The following is a 16,902-nucleotide window of genomic DNA, read 5'->3' as shown; positions in this document are numbered from 1 at the left end:
GAAAATATTTTTCTAGAAAAGAAAATTTTCTTAGGTATTTGGTAAGTAAGCAGAAAATATTATAAGAGCAGCTATATATCGTCTACGCAAACAATACAACAATGAGAGCATAGATGGATCAGTGTGGACGTGGGTTAGGATTCGATGTGGGAGCAGATATATTCATCGAAAATATTTTTCTAGATAAGAAAAATCATTACCAAGACTGTTAATTCCATGAAGCCGAGTACTTATAAATAGGAAGTTCCTTCCATTACCTTTAACACTACTATTCTTATCCCACATTGTTCCCTCGTCCCCAGTTAGTATTTTCCATTGACTACCTACAAATTTTTTGGTCTAACATAAGGGGAAAAGTAAACGTTGAAACCTAGTAAACATTACATGAAATCTGTTCAATTATGCAGATATCTCATATCAAAAGTACCCAACCAAAAGCTACTGGAGTATAAACAGTTACCACTAGAAAAGAAAATAGTTCCTTGAGAGCGGAACAGTAGTAGCTGGCGTGCATGTGAGGACTGTTCCATCAGCGGTCACCGTGTATGTCTCCGGATCGACTTTGATGTCAGGAAGTGCATCGTTGAGCTTCATGTCTAGTTTACATATGTTTCTCACATTACTTACAGCTTCCACCTTCTTATTTAGTCCATATGAGTGTTTTATTCCAGCATCCAGAGCTGCCTGTTTATCCAATGCAATAGACAGAGTTGTGTTAGTACACATGTTATAGAGATTCCGTTATTCTTCAGTGCATATTCGTATGTGTAGCGGCAGAGCTTCTAGCAAAAGAACATCCTTCAAGTTTTGACGGTCCTAACGTCAACTCCTAAATTTAACTTCTACCCCCCGGCAGTATATAGCTATTTTGCACCATTAGGTTACATTACCTACAACAATAGCTGTCCATCCTTAGCTAATCTACTATGGTAATAACTCAGAAAATAGAGTAATAAACCTCTTGTAACAGGTTAAAATACACTTTGTGTATACAATCTTTACATTGCCAGTAAATCTCCACTCCTAAACATATGAGAAAATGGCCATACACTTTTGGGCTGAGAGAGAGAGAGAGAGACATGCCTTGCTGACAAAAGCAATTGAATTAGTACTTGCAGCCTTGGAAAATGCTCCAAACATAGGCCTCATTAACACCTGTAACAACTTGTGCTTCAGTAATGAAAATGCAGATAACAGCTCTGCTTTCAACGGGATAACAAAACCGAATAAGGGTCTAAAGGTGGAGGCTAGTAGTAAAACGTAAGCAATAATTCAAGATTCGCTTATGAAAGCCAAAAAAGAAATACACTATGAAGTTATTTAAGAAACATTAGTCCAATGTTGGATCTCTTGCATGCAAGAACGTAGATTCAAAAGTTGGTTAATAGCAAAAAATGCGAATAAAAGAGTCCTCCAATGTAAAAGAGTTACCGGTTCAGGAGTTGGGATGCTAGCATTCGGGTCTCCCATGTTTGACCAAGCTATTACCCCTCCTTTGATCACCATTTCTGGTTTCGTCCCAAAAAACGATGGTTTCCACACCACAAGATCAGCTAATTTCCCTACCTGCAAGATATCCAAAAAAATAAAACTGGAATCTATGACAATGAGAGTTGAAGTGCTCAACTTTTCAGAGGATAATGCCTTCAGCACTATGATGACAAAGGAGAGAATAACTACCTTTCAAGATTCTAATAGCTTTATAACAATGCAAATTTCTACGAAATTAGTTGAACTAGATGTGCTTCAAGTTTTCTAACATGGTCCTCCCCCCCCCCCCAAACAAAAAAAGAACCCAAATGTTATGTAGCCTCGGATATTAGGTCTGGATATGGATCTGACATGGTCACGTCCAAAGTTTTACAGGTGTTTTAGTGTATTTTGAAGGACTTACACAAAGTATCCATACCCTTGTCATAGACGTCCAACACATCTAGGTAAACGAAGAGTCCATATATCATAAGCACCTCACCCCCTAAAAAGGAAGTAATGAAAAACTGTAACAAAAGAAAAATTTCCAATTCATAACATCACAAAAGTATCTCTAGAGAACGATAGAATTTAGTATTGAGGGGCACGAAGGAAAACAGTCAGTAATCAGTTTAACAAACTCATGAGATTAACAGTGATGATAAAGACAGACCTCAACTGATCCGACATATTGAGAGATTCCATTAGCAATTGCAGGATTTATAGTGTATTTTGCGACGTATCGTTTGATCCGGAAATTGTCATTGTCTGGCCCATCAATGTCCAATGGTCCTCTAAATGACTTCATCTTGTGGGCAGTCTGCCATGTTCTACTAATCACCTGGTAAGAGAAGTATCTGACCAATATATATATCATACAGCCAAGTTTTGTAGAAAGTGTAAAACATATATTCATCTTAATCACATTCAGTGCTAACTCACAGCAGGTAGCTGATTACAAGCTTAACAGAAGGACCTGAGCCTACTCAGTTAATTGCAATTTTCATATTGGCTAAACAACAGAAATTTCCCTACTGCCAAGTTCAATCCCCTGTCCAATTTTTACACCTCATAGCAGAAACACATATCCCTTGATAACGACAGAGTTAAACTTTATCATATACTTCTGAAGCTCCCTTGAACTTTTAAGAGGGTGACACTCAAGTTATTTTAGAGGATGACACACAAGTTACAAAGGAGAAAACAAGCAGTTTGAGTCTCTGCAAGTGTTATGAGGTGGCAAACTAAAGAAAATAGTTTAGGAGAGCTGGACGGAGACATCAATATGGTGCTTCCTCTCCTTCAGACCAAACTAACTTTGCTGCTAGTATGGTCCTAGCACAAGGACAATTAATCACAGTTTCCTGGCAAATTCTGGCAGCTACAGGGCGTTCAGTCTAGGATATAACCTACTCGGTTACCTTCTTTTTCAATATTCCACCTTCAAGAAATAACAAAATGCCAGAAAAGAAATAAATTATACTATATAATTGGATGGATCCCTCTGGTTCTCTATTATTTTTATTCAGCTTAATTAGGTTCCAATACAAGGGATTGTAAGGGAGATTGGTAAAAAGTTTTCTTAATATGCACTTTCGCCTTAATCGTGACATGAGCTTATTATCAACTAACAACAAAGAAAGAATATATTTTGCTTTTCTGGAAAATCCTAACCGTAATAGCAGGAGACATATTATAACATAAACCCAACAGAAGTGTGTGATCATCTCATCTAAAAGCTTAAGCTGTTAGAGAAAACACAATTTTATTTACTTAGATATGTCTATAACATGCCCCCTTGCGTTTTGATTCTTTTGAATGATCAAAGCACATAGAAATTCTTTTTGATAGTGGTGTCAGGGAGACTCTAACCTAGGACCTCTACGTGCTCTGATACCATAATAAAAAAAGGGATTTTAGGCCTAACTCAATCCCAAAAATTAGCTCAAGAGCTGAGGATTTTTCAAAATCATATAGCAGATAACAAACTATTTCCTCCACCAATATGGTACACTTCACCCCTCTCACGCTCAGGACCAGACCAGACATCTGGAGCGTGGACAATATAATATGGGGGTCAACATTGGGTAAAATTGGTTCTAGCTCTGAGATAATGTAAAATAAAAAGAAGCTTATCGACTTGATTCACAATGTACAAGAGGTTCTCCATATATTCTGTGCGGCTGAGAGATCACGAGTAATGTGCCTGAACGTCACACTTATGATAATTGAAGCCATATCAGGTTCACACGTGAACATGTCAAAAAGCACAATTCATGGAAGAGCTATCTGATATAATGTGCTGCAGTGTGGGATCCTTCCCCACTACATACCTGGGTCTCCCATTGGAAGCTTCATACAGATCACAAGAAATCTGGAGTGGGGTTCATGAATCTAGATACATATTCACTTAATATTCTAGCAACATATATAACACGTTGGGTTGTGGTAGGTAGGTTAAGAACGTTGATGTACTTGCTGCTTACTGCATTATGCTGATGTGATTATACAAACACCAGACATTCTGTTTACCAGCTCTTAACAGAAAATATTGTGAGAAAACTAATAATTGGTTGAGTTTGCCTGCAATGTGATGTTTCTCAATCCAAAAATTAATTGGAAATTAGACTACTGAAAACCTCTCCAATTCGACCCATGGCTTGTGAATCAGAAGATATAATGCTAATTGCTCCCATATCATGCAAAATGTCTTCTGCAGCAATTGTTTCAGCTCGAATCCGCGATTCAGCAAAAGCTACATCCTCTCGGATGTCCTTGTTAAGATGATGGCATACCATCTGCATGTAGAGCTATAGGTCAATATATTGTTCAGGAGCATAGAAACTTCACCCTAGTATAAGCTTTTGTTACCAGCATGTCAAGGTGCTCGTCCACAGTATTCAAAGTGAATGGACGTGTGGGATTGGTTGATGAGGGAATGACATTCTTTACACCACAAACTTTGATGATATCCGGAGCATGTCCACCACCAGCACCTTCACTGCAGAGTACATGTTACAACATGGGATAGAAGAGTCGTGTTCGTTAATCTAATAGGAAAGCAGCAGTGTATTTTATCCTTTTTTTCTCTATTCATCATTCTTGGCTCTCTTTCTTCTTTTTGCCATTTTCCTTCAGAGTTGGAGGGAGAAGGTACATTAAGTGTTTACCTGTGGTATGTATGTATGGTGCGACCTTTAAAAGCAGCAATTGTATGCTCAACAAATCCAGATTCGTTCAAGGTGTCAGTATGGATGTTGACCTGCATTTCAGAAATCATAATCACTTTTTAACTTGTAAAACTTAGTTAAATCAGCAAACACAGAAAGGAACGAGCACCTGAATGTCATATTGATCTGCAACAGCAAGGCACATATCTATAGCAGCAGGAGTAGTTCCCCAGTCCTCATGAAGCTTCAGGCCCATTGCTCCAGCTTTGATTATTTCATGTAAGCCCTCAGCCTTGGAACTGTTACCCTGCAAAACAATTGGACAAAGAAATAAATGCACTGGAAACATGCATACCACATTGTTGGAACATCTTCTAATGGACTTCAAGTTGGAAAAACCACCAATGCATTACACTACAGAAATCAGCATAAAATCATCCGTGTATGCCCGACACAGAGAACACAGAAACTTCCATTTGTTGGTCACAATAGTAGGAAAGAAGGTGAAGAGATCTGCTTCTTTGACTCTGTGAAGTGCAGTTATGCCACTTGAGCTTACAAGCAAGTGAAAGAATGTTCGCAAAATCTGAAGCTACACACAGTTATTCTTTTACAGTAAATCCCACAAAATAAGCATACTTTTCTTTCATCAGTAAAACAAGCGAGCAAATAAGCATACTTTTCCAGTGAAGCCAAAATTTAGGGGAAGTTCGTCTGTTGACTGCAACATCAATTGCATATGCACAGGCCCCGGTGTACAAGTGGTTGCACGTGTCCCATGAGCAGGTCCTGTACCACCTCCCACCATTGTAGTGATTCCTACAAAACATAAAGAAGGAAACAAGACAATAAATTAAACATCGCTAGCAATTTATCACTTCACTCCTCTTTCCTAGAACACAATAGATTAAGTTTGCTTTATAGAAAATGAAAGCCACTTATAGAACAATTCAAGGCAAGCTTAAGTCTGAGCTATTGGATAAACAGCTTAGATAGGAGCTCCTCTGCTTCAGCTTTGATCCTTATTGCGTCCAAATGCATGTGGTTCCGGCAATATTTAGTCAGTTAAGCAAATCAGTTTATGGATGGACTCCCAAAACCGCGGATAAGAAACCCTTCTCATAATTTGCTTAGACCCAAACGTCGAGCATCAGACAATCAACAGATACTTAGTATGACTATCAGCAGATGAATAGTAACTTTCAGTCTTTCAGCTGCCAAAATCTTTGAAGTCTCTTTTAAAGGTGAGTTAAGACCATATCACACCCAAAAAAAGGAAGAAAAGAAACAACAGTGCTCTCCAACATTCAATCAAATTGGACGATCATCTCCAAAAGAAAACCACAAACCAGATAAAATCTGCTCACTTTGATAGTGATCGTACATACCAAAGACAGGAGGTTACAACATAAATCTGGAACACTACAAGAGCACGGGGGATCATATTGTTTACATATTTAGCTACACACAGCTATTACATAAACATGCTACAAAAACGTAGAAACAAACGGCATGTATATGTTGCGCGGACTCTCCAAAATGTAGCCGCACCCGTGTCAGATCCTTCAAAAATGCACTACTTTTGGAGGATCCAACACGTATTCTGCCACATTTTCGGAGAGTCCGAGCAACATAGGTATTAGCAATTTTTCAAAGGGAATTCTAAAAATATACTTCCTAAAAGTTACAGATTTTACCACTTGATATTGCCTCATATGCCAGCTGAGGGCATATAAAGTGCACATGACAATCTATAGCTCCTGCTGTTACAATCATTCCTTCGCCTGCAATTACCTCAGTGTTAACCTGAAAGATCAGGAAGTATTAGCTTCACATTCTAGTGACTTCTGCCTACTTAACATCAGAATGTTCCCAGACTTACTCCAATTATCGTATCGCCATCCATGCCATCTGGGTTACCTGCCTTACAAACGGAAAAGATACGACCATCTTTAATTCCAATATCGCACTTGAAAACCCCTGTATAGTCAACCACTACAGCATTTGTTATAACAGTATCCAAACATTCTGCTGAAGGATATCCAGACGCTTGACCCATTCCATCTCTTAGAACCTTTCCACCCCCAAACACGCACTCATCACCATAGACACTAAAGTCTTTCTCAATCTCAGCAAAAAGGTCAGTATCACCCAGACGTATTCTGTCTCCGGTGGTGGGGCCATACATGTTGGCATATGCCTCATGAGACATTGAAAAAGAAAAGCAAGATTCTTCTCCGACAACACCTTCCCTGCACAATATTTTCAAGCTAAGATATTCCTTTTCTCGCAGCTAAATTAGTTAAGCAACTCAATAAATAACTCAAATTCTTCAGGAAAGTTATGGGAGAAAAATGGTAATGTAACAATACTACCAGACCTTGCATTTGGTTCTTCCAAATGGCCAAATCCTCCTTCAGTCAGAGCTCCTATTACTGTCATGACCTTTGCATCATCAACTGGACCATCAGCAATAGCATTACCTCCTCTGATCACTTGCTTGCCACTAATCCTAACAACAAAGCACGTTAGGTGCAAGGGATAGTTGGATTGCACTCAATGCATCCCCTTCAATCTTCTCCTTGTCGGGAGCTGATATATCCGTAGGATACTTTCTGTCAATAGCATGGATTGAACCTTCCCTCCGCAGTAACGCCATCATCTGGATCTTCCAGATATTGAAGTTGTTGCGTCCATTGAATCTATCAATTTCAAACTTCATGGAACTCATATTTGCTTGTTCTTTCTCCTTGGATCGTTAAAGAATCCTGTCGCTCTGATACCAATTGTTAGCGGAAACGTAAAAGAAAGAACACAAGATTTAACGTGGTTCGGATCAAAATAATCCTACGTCCACCAGAGAACAATTGCCCTTTTAATATTAACAAAGGAAGGGGAGATTTCCCAATTACACTTAAGAGAATTTCTCTCTTAACTCTCTACTCACTACAATGTATTGTATTATTTTGGGATGATTTCTACAAGTGAAGGAGTGCATCTATTTATAGAGGTAAAGACCTCCTCTTGATGTCATTGGTGACATCAAACTACCTCCTCTTGATGTCATGGGTGACATCAAAGGAGGAAGCTTCCTCCTAGCATCCACACCAACTCTTTCCACCAACTCTTCCAATTGGCATGCCATTGTTGACTAAACATAAACCAACATTTTCAGCATGCCATTGTTAACTAAACATAAACCAACATTTTCAATCTCCACCTTGGTTTGCGTTTCGAGCGTGTGAACAACTCTGGCCAAAACTTCTAAGCTTACTGGGCAACCCCGTTGTAAGAAACAAGAAGAATCAAACCATTGTTGAACATACCACCTCCACCTAGCAACTGTTCTCTTCGGAGTTGCATCAGTTGATGCACACCCCCGCCAAGTCCTTGCAGTGTGCAAACTTAGCGAGCGGGACTATCTTGGTCAACATGTCTGCAGCATTATCGTCTGTGATAACCTTCACGACCTTGATAGTTCCCTCATCAATAACATCTCGAATAAAATGAAATCTGACATCAATGTGTTTAGTGCGCTCATGAAATCTCTGATTTTTCATTAGATGAATAGCACTCTGACTATCACATCTAAGAGTTGATTCCAGCTGAACCAAACTCAATTCCGCTACTAAACTTTTCAACCAGATAGCTTCCTTTACCGCCTCCGCTGCTGCCATGTATTCTGCTTCTGTCGTAGACAAAGCGACAATCGACTGCAAAGTCGACTTCCAACTGACGGCACTGCCAACGAGGGTAAAGATGTATCCAGTTGTGGACCTTCTTCTGTCAAGATCTCCTGCATAGTCAGAATCCACATAACCGAGAATTGAAATACCTGTACCACTTTTTCGAAAGGTAAGACCAACACCAGAAGCTCCTTTGAGATATCTCAATATCCACTTGACAGCTTCCCAATGCCTCTTTCCTGGGTTGGACATGTATCTACTTACCACACTTACAGATTGAGCAATATCTGGACGTGTGCATACCATAGCATACATAATACTACCAACTGCACTGGCATAAGGAATCTTTGACATATGCTCCACCTCATCCTCGGACTGAGGCATTTGTGACTCTGAAAGTTTAAAATGAGGAGCTAATGGTGTACTTACAGGCTTGCACGTTTGCATATTGAATCTCTCGAGAACCCTTTCAATATACCTCTTCTGAGAAAGATGTACAACATCGTCTTCTCTTGAAATCTCCATACCAAGGATTTTCTTTGCAGCTCCTAAATCCTTCATGTCAAATTCCTTACTCAATAGTTTCTTCAAAGCATTTATCTAACTATCAAATGCACTCCTTGAGAATTCATGTGTAGTCATGAATGCATCAAACCTCTTGTACCACTGTCTAGGGGATTGCTTCAAACCATACAAAGACTTCTTTAGTTGGCATACGTGATCTTCTTTTCCCTCAGCTAGGAAACCTTCAGGTTGATCCATATAGATTGTCTCTTCTAGATCACCGTGTAAGAAAGCAGTTTTGACATCAAGCTGTTGAAGCTCCAAGTCAAATTGTGCAACCAATGCTAGTAGCACGCGAATTGAGCTATGCTTCACGACCGGAGAGAAAATCTCATTGTAGTCAATTCCCTCCTTTTGGCTGAAACCTTTTGCAACCAATCTCGCCTTGAACCTAGCATCTTCCACTTCAGGAATTCCCTCTTTCTTTCGGTAGACCCACTTGCATCCAACTGTCCTCTTCCCCTTTTGTCTTTTCACTAAGACCCATGTCTGATTCTTGTGAAGAGACTCCATCTCTTCAGTCATGGCTAACCGCCATTGTGCGGCATCCTTGCAAGAAGTTGCTTCAATATACGAGGAGGGCTCCAGATCTTTAATCTCTTCTTGTGCAGCTACGAACGCATATGCAATCAAGTTTGCTTGATTTATAAGGCGTTCCGGTTCTCGTGTCTGCCTCTTCTCCCTCCCCTTCGCAATTGTGTATGGTTCATTGACAGCAAGTTCTTCAACGCCTACATCTTCTGACTCATCTTTAACCTGAGTCTCTTGATCCTTTTCCTTGGCAAGCTCCACCGGAAGCTCCACCTGCTCGTTGTTCTTGTTTCCTGAAAACTCCACGGAAACTTTACGGGGATCAAGTATAGAGGATTCATCGAAGGTGACATCTCTACTAACTATAAATTTGAGTAAAGACAAACACCAAAGTTTGTACCCTTTTACTCCATCCACATACCCTACGAATATGGCCTTCTTAGCCCTTGGTTCAAGCTTTCCTTCATTAACGTGATAATAAGCTGGACACCCAAATACTCGTAAGTATGAATAGTTAGAGGGTTCACCTGACCATACCTCATTCGGAGTCTTAAAGTCAATTGTCGATGCTGGAGATCGATTGACAATATGAGCAGCAGTGTGAACTGCTTCAGCCCAAAATACTTTGGACATTTTGGCTTGTAGGAGCATACAACGAGCCTTTTCAAGAAGAGTTCTGTTCATTCTCTCGGCAACTCCATTCTGCTGTGGGGTATGCCTGACAGTCCTATGTCTTGAGATCCCATGAACCTTGCAGAATTCATTAAACTCTTCATTGCAAAACTCCAAGCCATTGTCTGTGCGAAGATACTTGATTTTCCGCTCCATTTGATTTTCAACCAAAATCTTCCACTCTTTAAATGCTTCAAAAGCATCACTTTTTGCCTTCAAAAAATACACCCAAACCTTTCGTGAGAAATCATCAATAAAAATGAGAAGATACCTCTTTCCGCCCTTCGATGGAAGTTTAGAAGGACCCCATAAATCTGAATGGATGTAGTCTAGCACTCCTCTTGTCTTGTGTTTGCCAGTGCTGAAGCTGACCTTCTTCTGCTTCCCTAGAACGCAGTGCTCACAGAAGTCAAGCGTGCTTGATCTTCTCACCTTCCAAAAGTTTACGATTGCTCAACATCTCCAGTCCACGTGCGCTCATATGACCCAGTCTCATGTGCCATAGTCTTGCCTTGTCATCATTAGATAACTGCACTGTAGATGCATTTGCAGAGCCAACAATGGTGCTTCCGGCCAATGTGTAAAGGCCGTTCTCCAGCTTGCCTTTCAGCATGACTAAAGAACCTTTAGTCACCTTCATAGTTCCTGCTTCGCTCATGTACCTGTAGCCTTGTTCATCCAGAGTACCCAAGGAGATCAAATTCTTCTTCAGATCAGGAACATGACGGACTTGTGTAATAGTCCTCACGATTCCATCATGGCAGCGAACCCGAACTGAGCCAATGCCAACTATTGCACAAGTTGCATTATTGCCCATTACTACGGTTCCTCCACTTTTCTCGTAGCTGCTAAACCAGTCTTTTCGGAACGTCATATGCAGAGTACAAGCAGAGTCTAACACCCATTTGTTTTCATAACTACTATTATTATTACACGATGTTGTTAGTACATAATCATTATCAAAATTATGTACCTGTTCAACTGTAGATGCACTCGCCTTTTCCTTGGACTTTGACATTGGGCAATCTCGTTCAAAGTGCCCCTTCTTGCCACAACCCCAACACTCTGTATTCTTCTTGTTCACACGAGACTTTGATCTGTGCTTTGATTTGGTCTTTCCCTGTTGGCTAGTCCGGCCTCTTACAAAGAGGCCACTTGCCTGGTCATCTCTATCTCCTTCAATGTGCCTCCGCACATCACTAGAGTTAAGTGTCTGCCGCACTTGCTCAAGCTTGATAGGCTCCTTGCTATACATCATTGAATTCTCAATATCACGATATCCTGAAGTCAATGAAAATAGCAAAGCACATGCAAGCGTCTCCTCCTCCCTTTTAATTCCTGCAATCTGTAAGTCCATGACAAGTTTATTAAACGCATCTAAATGATCTTGTAACGAAGTACCTGACCCCATCTTAAATGTGTGAAGACGCCGTTGTAACAACATTCTTGTTGTCACTGATCGGTCTTGGTATAGCCCTTCTAGCTTTTCCCACAACTGTTTGGCCGTCTCTTCGGTACCCGTACTCACTTCACAAAGCACGTTAGGTGCAAGGGATAGTTGGATTGCACTCAATGCATCCCCTTCAATCTTCTCCTTGTCGGGAGCTGATATATCCGTAGGATACTTTCCGTCAATAGCATGGATTGAACCTTCCCTCCGCAGTAACGCCATCATCTGGATCTTCCAGATATTGAAGTTGTTGCGTCCATTGAATCTATCAATTTCAAACTTCATGGAACTCATATTTGCTTGTTCTTTCTCCTTGGATCGTTAAAGAATCTTGTCGCTCTGATACCAATTGTTAGCGGAAACGTAAAAGAAAGAACACAAGATTTAACGTGGTTCGGATCAAAATAATCCTACGTCCACCAGAGAACAATTGCCCTTTTAATATTAACAAAGGAAGGGGAGATTTCCCAATTACACTTAAGAGAATTTCTCTCTTAACTCTCTACTCACTACAATGTATTGTATTATTTTGGGATGATTTCTACAAGTGAAGGAGTGCATCTATTTATAGAGGTAAAGACCTCCTCTTGATGTCATTGGTGACATCAAACTACCTCCTCTTGATGTCATGGGTGACATCAAAGGAGGAAGCTTCCTCCTAGCATCCACACCAACTCTTTCCACCAACTCTTCCAATTGGCATGCCATTGTTGACTAAACATAAACCAACATTTTCAGCATGCCATTGTTAACTAAACATAAACCAACATTTTCAGACTAGTTTTCAGTTGAATATTGAGGCCTTTTTTATCTACTTTATCCTGGCATATCAGGTTAATTCATCATGTTCTTTATCAAGGAGCTTTTAGGTCCAAATGACATATTTAATGAAGCCATAACATATATTCCCTCTATTCCATTTCATGTGGCACTATTTCCTTAATAATCCGTTCAAAAAAGAATGCCACCATCCTATTTTTTGAAAGAATTTAGCTTTAAAATTTCCCATTTTACCCTTAATGGTATACTTCTATAACTACATAAATGTCATGGCAGGTTTAAGACCACAAGATCCAAAAATCTTTCTTTCTTTCTTAAACACCATGCCGAGTCAAACACCGCCACATAAATTGGAACAGAGGAGTACTAGCTTTATAGGCATATGTCCGGTAGTATGTACTCTAAGAAAGGTAGGTATCCTATTCTTACAAGCATCTTTTTCTCTGCAAATTTGCTACAAGTGGAGCCAAGATTAGCTCATTTATTCATTAATTAGATGCTTAATCACAAACATGACAATTGCGCCAACTCATGTATGTGTTCCTGAGCAAAAGCAATATGTCCACAATGTCTTAATTTCTCAAAAATCAATGAACTAGCCAGTTCCGGAAAACCCCAATTCACAACCAAGCTCAAGTAGAATGGTTTACTTAACTCCACAATTTCCAGATAAACTTCTATCAACCATATTACAAAAAGTGAACATTACAGCCAAAAGAGATATCCGGGAAGAAAGAAACATGCTAGTTGCTTTTCCTATCCTTGAAAAAACCAAGGCATAGAGTTGAAGTAAAGTGTTGCTTCAAAGCTAAAAGTGTCAGAAGTCTTACTTCAAACCTCGTAGCTGTGCCGGCAGGTATATTTAACCGCATGCAATGCGCTCTCCTTCGATCAAAAATCAAGGATGGATTGACCTCGATGAAGTGATAGTGGCTCCCAACCTGGAAATGCTAGCAATTAGATCCACAAGAGTCAATCCCATTTATATCTGGATACTGAATGTACTACAGCTCTAAGAGGGGAGCATCATTATAGACTTATAACAAGAAAGGCAAAGGATCCAGGAGCTACCAGCTTACAGTCACCTAAAACAGAAAACTAAACTGAATAAGGCAAACAATATGAAACTTGTTTCAGCAACATATGTAGCATAACTAAACTATCTTCCCTTCCATATTTAAGTAAGTCATGTAGGATACCTTCAGTTCAACTCAGAAACTCAGGATAACTCAATTTTTTCTCTCCCATTAGTCTCTTTGATCTCTTTTCCATAATATTTTTCTTTTCATTATTCATATTGAGGGATTGGCAGTGGGCGAACAGGGCTGAGTAGAGCAATGCAGTAATGCATGAAGGAGGGCAGAAAGAAGCACCTGAATTGGTCTGTCACCCGTGTTAGTGACTTTCAGAATTACCGCCTTCCTGTGTGGATTAAGGACAATCAGCCCACCTCCAAAGCACAACTGACCAGGAATTTTACTATCTTCTATCACCGGAAACTTGTCCAGAGGAGGAACTGCAAAATGATATCTTTCAAACAATAGTACCTATCGTCCATCGGAAAATATCTTTCAAAAAAAGCAAGCCTAATTGAATATGCTTCACTTCCAGAACAGGTTAATGCTAATATATGCCTGAAATTTCAGGATATAACCGGAGAAATCACTAGATTGCAAAACTTACTCAGAAATTTCAAAGGGCACCATGAAATGAAGCAACAACTAGTATGCTTAGATAAAATATCATATGGGTCTAAAAGGGGAAAGATACCTATTCTCAAGAGCTACCACTAAATTCCTGGACACAGTAAGAGGGAAATTCTTACACAGTAAAAATTGTTCCAGATGTCAGCCAGCCCCTCCCAAACTATGGTGCAGAGACAGCAATGTTGGGTGGAAGAATTCAGAGGAAAGAATCAGCAAATAGAAACTCCAAGAATACAACAGAGCTATCCACCAAATTGAATTAGGAACAGACTCAGGGGCAACTTGATCCACAGCTTAACTTTGACATTTGGAAATTCAGTTCAATGATAGGTCACGAGTACTTCTATATCATTATTTGATTCTGCAATGCAGCATTAGAGGGATGAACAGTTTCAGATTCATTGAAGGGCTCTTTAGACAACATTTCGGTTTGAGGTACTTTTGGGTCCTGAAGGGAAATAAAGTGGCTTACGGATATTGGGATGGTGATTCCAAATCGGGATCACTTGGTGTGAGTTTTGGTTGGAGCCAGCAAGCATCAACCTCAATGAAGAGGACCTTATTCATACAAGTAAAATAACGCTTCCACCAAATTCAAGTCTTAGTCAAATAACCTTCGTTGTACCAATATATGGAGAAAATGTGCCTCTTCCAAGATATTTATTTCTATAGCAAAGAGTGACATCTTGTTTCTTGCCAATGAAAGAAAAATTACAGTTAAAGATGCTAAAAACAGTACATCACATGATTACCAGGAAGGAAAGAACCGTGCAGAGCAAGATCCAGATTTCCATTTTCACATGCTATAGGATCATGGATGGTGATTAGTTTTGTTCCATCCGGAAAGGTCCCCTCTACCTAAAATAAATTACCACTGAATAGTCACCAGCTGCCTTGAATTGCAGACGAACGATGGCAAGGTCAATCAGCAAAAACAGAGAAAATGAGGAAAGTGTAGTACCTGAACAGTATCCAAGATATGAGGAACAGTTGGAAGAACTTGTCTCCTGACAACAAAAAAGTTTATTGTAAGCTCATTGATCTCCATCAACATCAAGCAATCATTTAAACAATTACATTATTTGAGGCACTTCGCTCAACTCATATCAATTTCACCGGGGCTCAATTCATATGCACTGTTTCTAATGATACTCTCTTTATTTATTGATTCAATCCCTCCACTTTCTAGGTGCATGAATTTATTACTTCCTGTTGCGAAGGCAATCATATGTGGTAACCAAAAATATACACCCCAAACAAGCCTTCGATGCAAGTTGTCTCACTTAACAATCTGAATGGCAATGCATAAGATATTGCTATGCCCAAATTATTCTATTTCCTGCCAACAGCATTCCTGGATCAATTCACACTGTTTGCTTTCTTACGTGGACGTGTGGAATTTTAAGTGTTTATCTAGCCTGGTGACATCTCTAGAAAATAGAGAAAGCAATGCAAATGCCCTGTTTGCAAACAGTAATCCAATTTATTATCAGACCTTTTTACATATCAAGGGTAGCATTGATCTCATTAATATAAGTCAGTAGACTATATGGCATCTGCCATTCATGTACAGTGTACCTTCCCAGTAATTGTCTCCCTACGTCCATCAGCTCGGCCACACTCTTATCTCCATCACGGACAAATTCTAATACCTTGTCATCGTGAAAAATGAAATACATCAAAACGAATCTGGCTGCATAAGACATGATTGCAGATAAGCTTCTATAAGTACAAAAAACAAACACACACCCTTCCCCCTACCCTCAAAATAATATTTGAACGAATCATATAGTCCCCACACTAGATGAATTCTTGTATCATTCTGCTCTATTTGGGTCCATTTCATTAATATAAAACAACCCAAAGATCAATTTGAAAGAGCAAAAGTAACCTTTTTTTTTTCACCAGCAACTATAGCTGAATCCCAAAGTAGTTTGCTCTATTCAGCTCTCTTTCAACAACAAAACAATCCAAGTATCTATTTAAAATAGCAAAACTAAACCTTTTTCGATAATCAACTATAGCTCAATCCCAAAGTGGTTCATTTTTTATTCAAATACATAAAATCGCATACTTTATATGAGGTTGGGGTAGCCATATCATTCGGTTCTATTCAGGTCCTTTTAGTGCAATACAAAACAACCCAAGTTTCCATTTGAAATAGCAAAAGGCCAAAAGTAGAACTGTTGACTCAACAGGTAAAATTAACACTAGCAATATTACAAGGTGGTGTTTATTCAACTCTTTTGGCTGGAAAATAAACGGGTCTTGGATTATATATTAAGATACCTGAGTTGCAATAAGAGCAACGGCTTCAGTATAATTAAGAGGTAGGGCACGGGCAAGACGCTTTTGAGCCAGAAATCCAGCGTTATGGAGCATCAATTTCTCTATTTCTCTTGGTACCAACTTCATTTTTTTTCTTTTTCAGTCTAAATTCACTAGCAGGACAGAGTAGAAGAATCTCAATACATAAGTTAACCACTCGCTATTACTTAATTATAGAAAATTTGAAGGGGAAATAACTGTAGCAGTGAATCAAGCCTGATAAGTTGACTGACGGAAACCTTAAACTCTCCAAAGGCTGCGGACATGAAAATATCCGTGTTATTTACCAAGTCTTGAAATGGGTTCACTTAGAGTTTGGTCAAAGATGAAAATACCTTTGGACATAATTTTTCAAAATATTTTTTTTTTAAATTATGAAATGTGGCTGATACCTATAAATTTTAGAAACTATCAAAAATATCCAATAACACTGGAAAAAATTCATACAAAACAAGCAAATAAATCTAAAGAAAATTCATACGAAACAAGCAAAATAAATATTAGCAGAATTTGGCAAAATATCTTCAAATTTTATCTTTTGCGGT

General features: G+C 39.2%; 1 protein-coding gene across 1 annotated transcript; it reads right to left on the bottom strand.

The window, feature by feature from the left end:
- Nucleotides 1-212: 212 nt before the first annotated feature.
- LOC104229192 (urease) lies at nt 213-16,628 on the bottom strand. The gene is made up of 18 exons (XM_070163208.1): nt 16,319-16,628; nt 15,608-15,681; nt 14,991-15,036; nt 14,782-14,887; nt 13,697-13,839; nt 13,125-13,264; nt 7,021-7,146; nt 6,523-6,892; nt 6,338-6,446; nt 5,320-5,459; nt 4,810-4,947; nt 4,641-4,732; nt 4,342-4,471; nt 4,110-4,268; nt 2,144-2,311; nt 1,432-1,566; nt 1,080-1,155; nt 213-680 (listed from the first exon to the last, which is right to left on the bottom strand). The coding sequence occupies exons 1-18, from the start codon at nt 16,442-16,444 to the stop codon at nt 463-465; spliced, it is 2,496 nt and encodes an 831-aa protein (XP_070019309.1). The 5' UTR covers nt 16,445-16,628; the 3' UTR covers nt 213-462.
- Between the last annotated feature and the right edge of the window lie 274 nt (nt 16,629-16,902).

This window comes from Nicotiana sylvestris, chromosome 12 (genome assembly GCF_000393655.2).
Source record: "Nicotiana sylvestris chromosome 12, ASM39365v2, whole genome shotgun sequence".
NCBI classification, from domain to species: domain Eukaryota; kingdom Viridiplantae; phylum Streptophyta; class Magnoliopsida; order Solanales; family Solanaceae; genus Nicotiana; species Nicotiana sylvestris.
The sequence above is the reverse complement of the archived record's forward strand: the minus strand, read 5'-3'. Positions and strand labels throughout refer to the sequence as shown.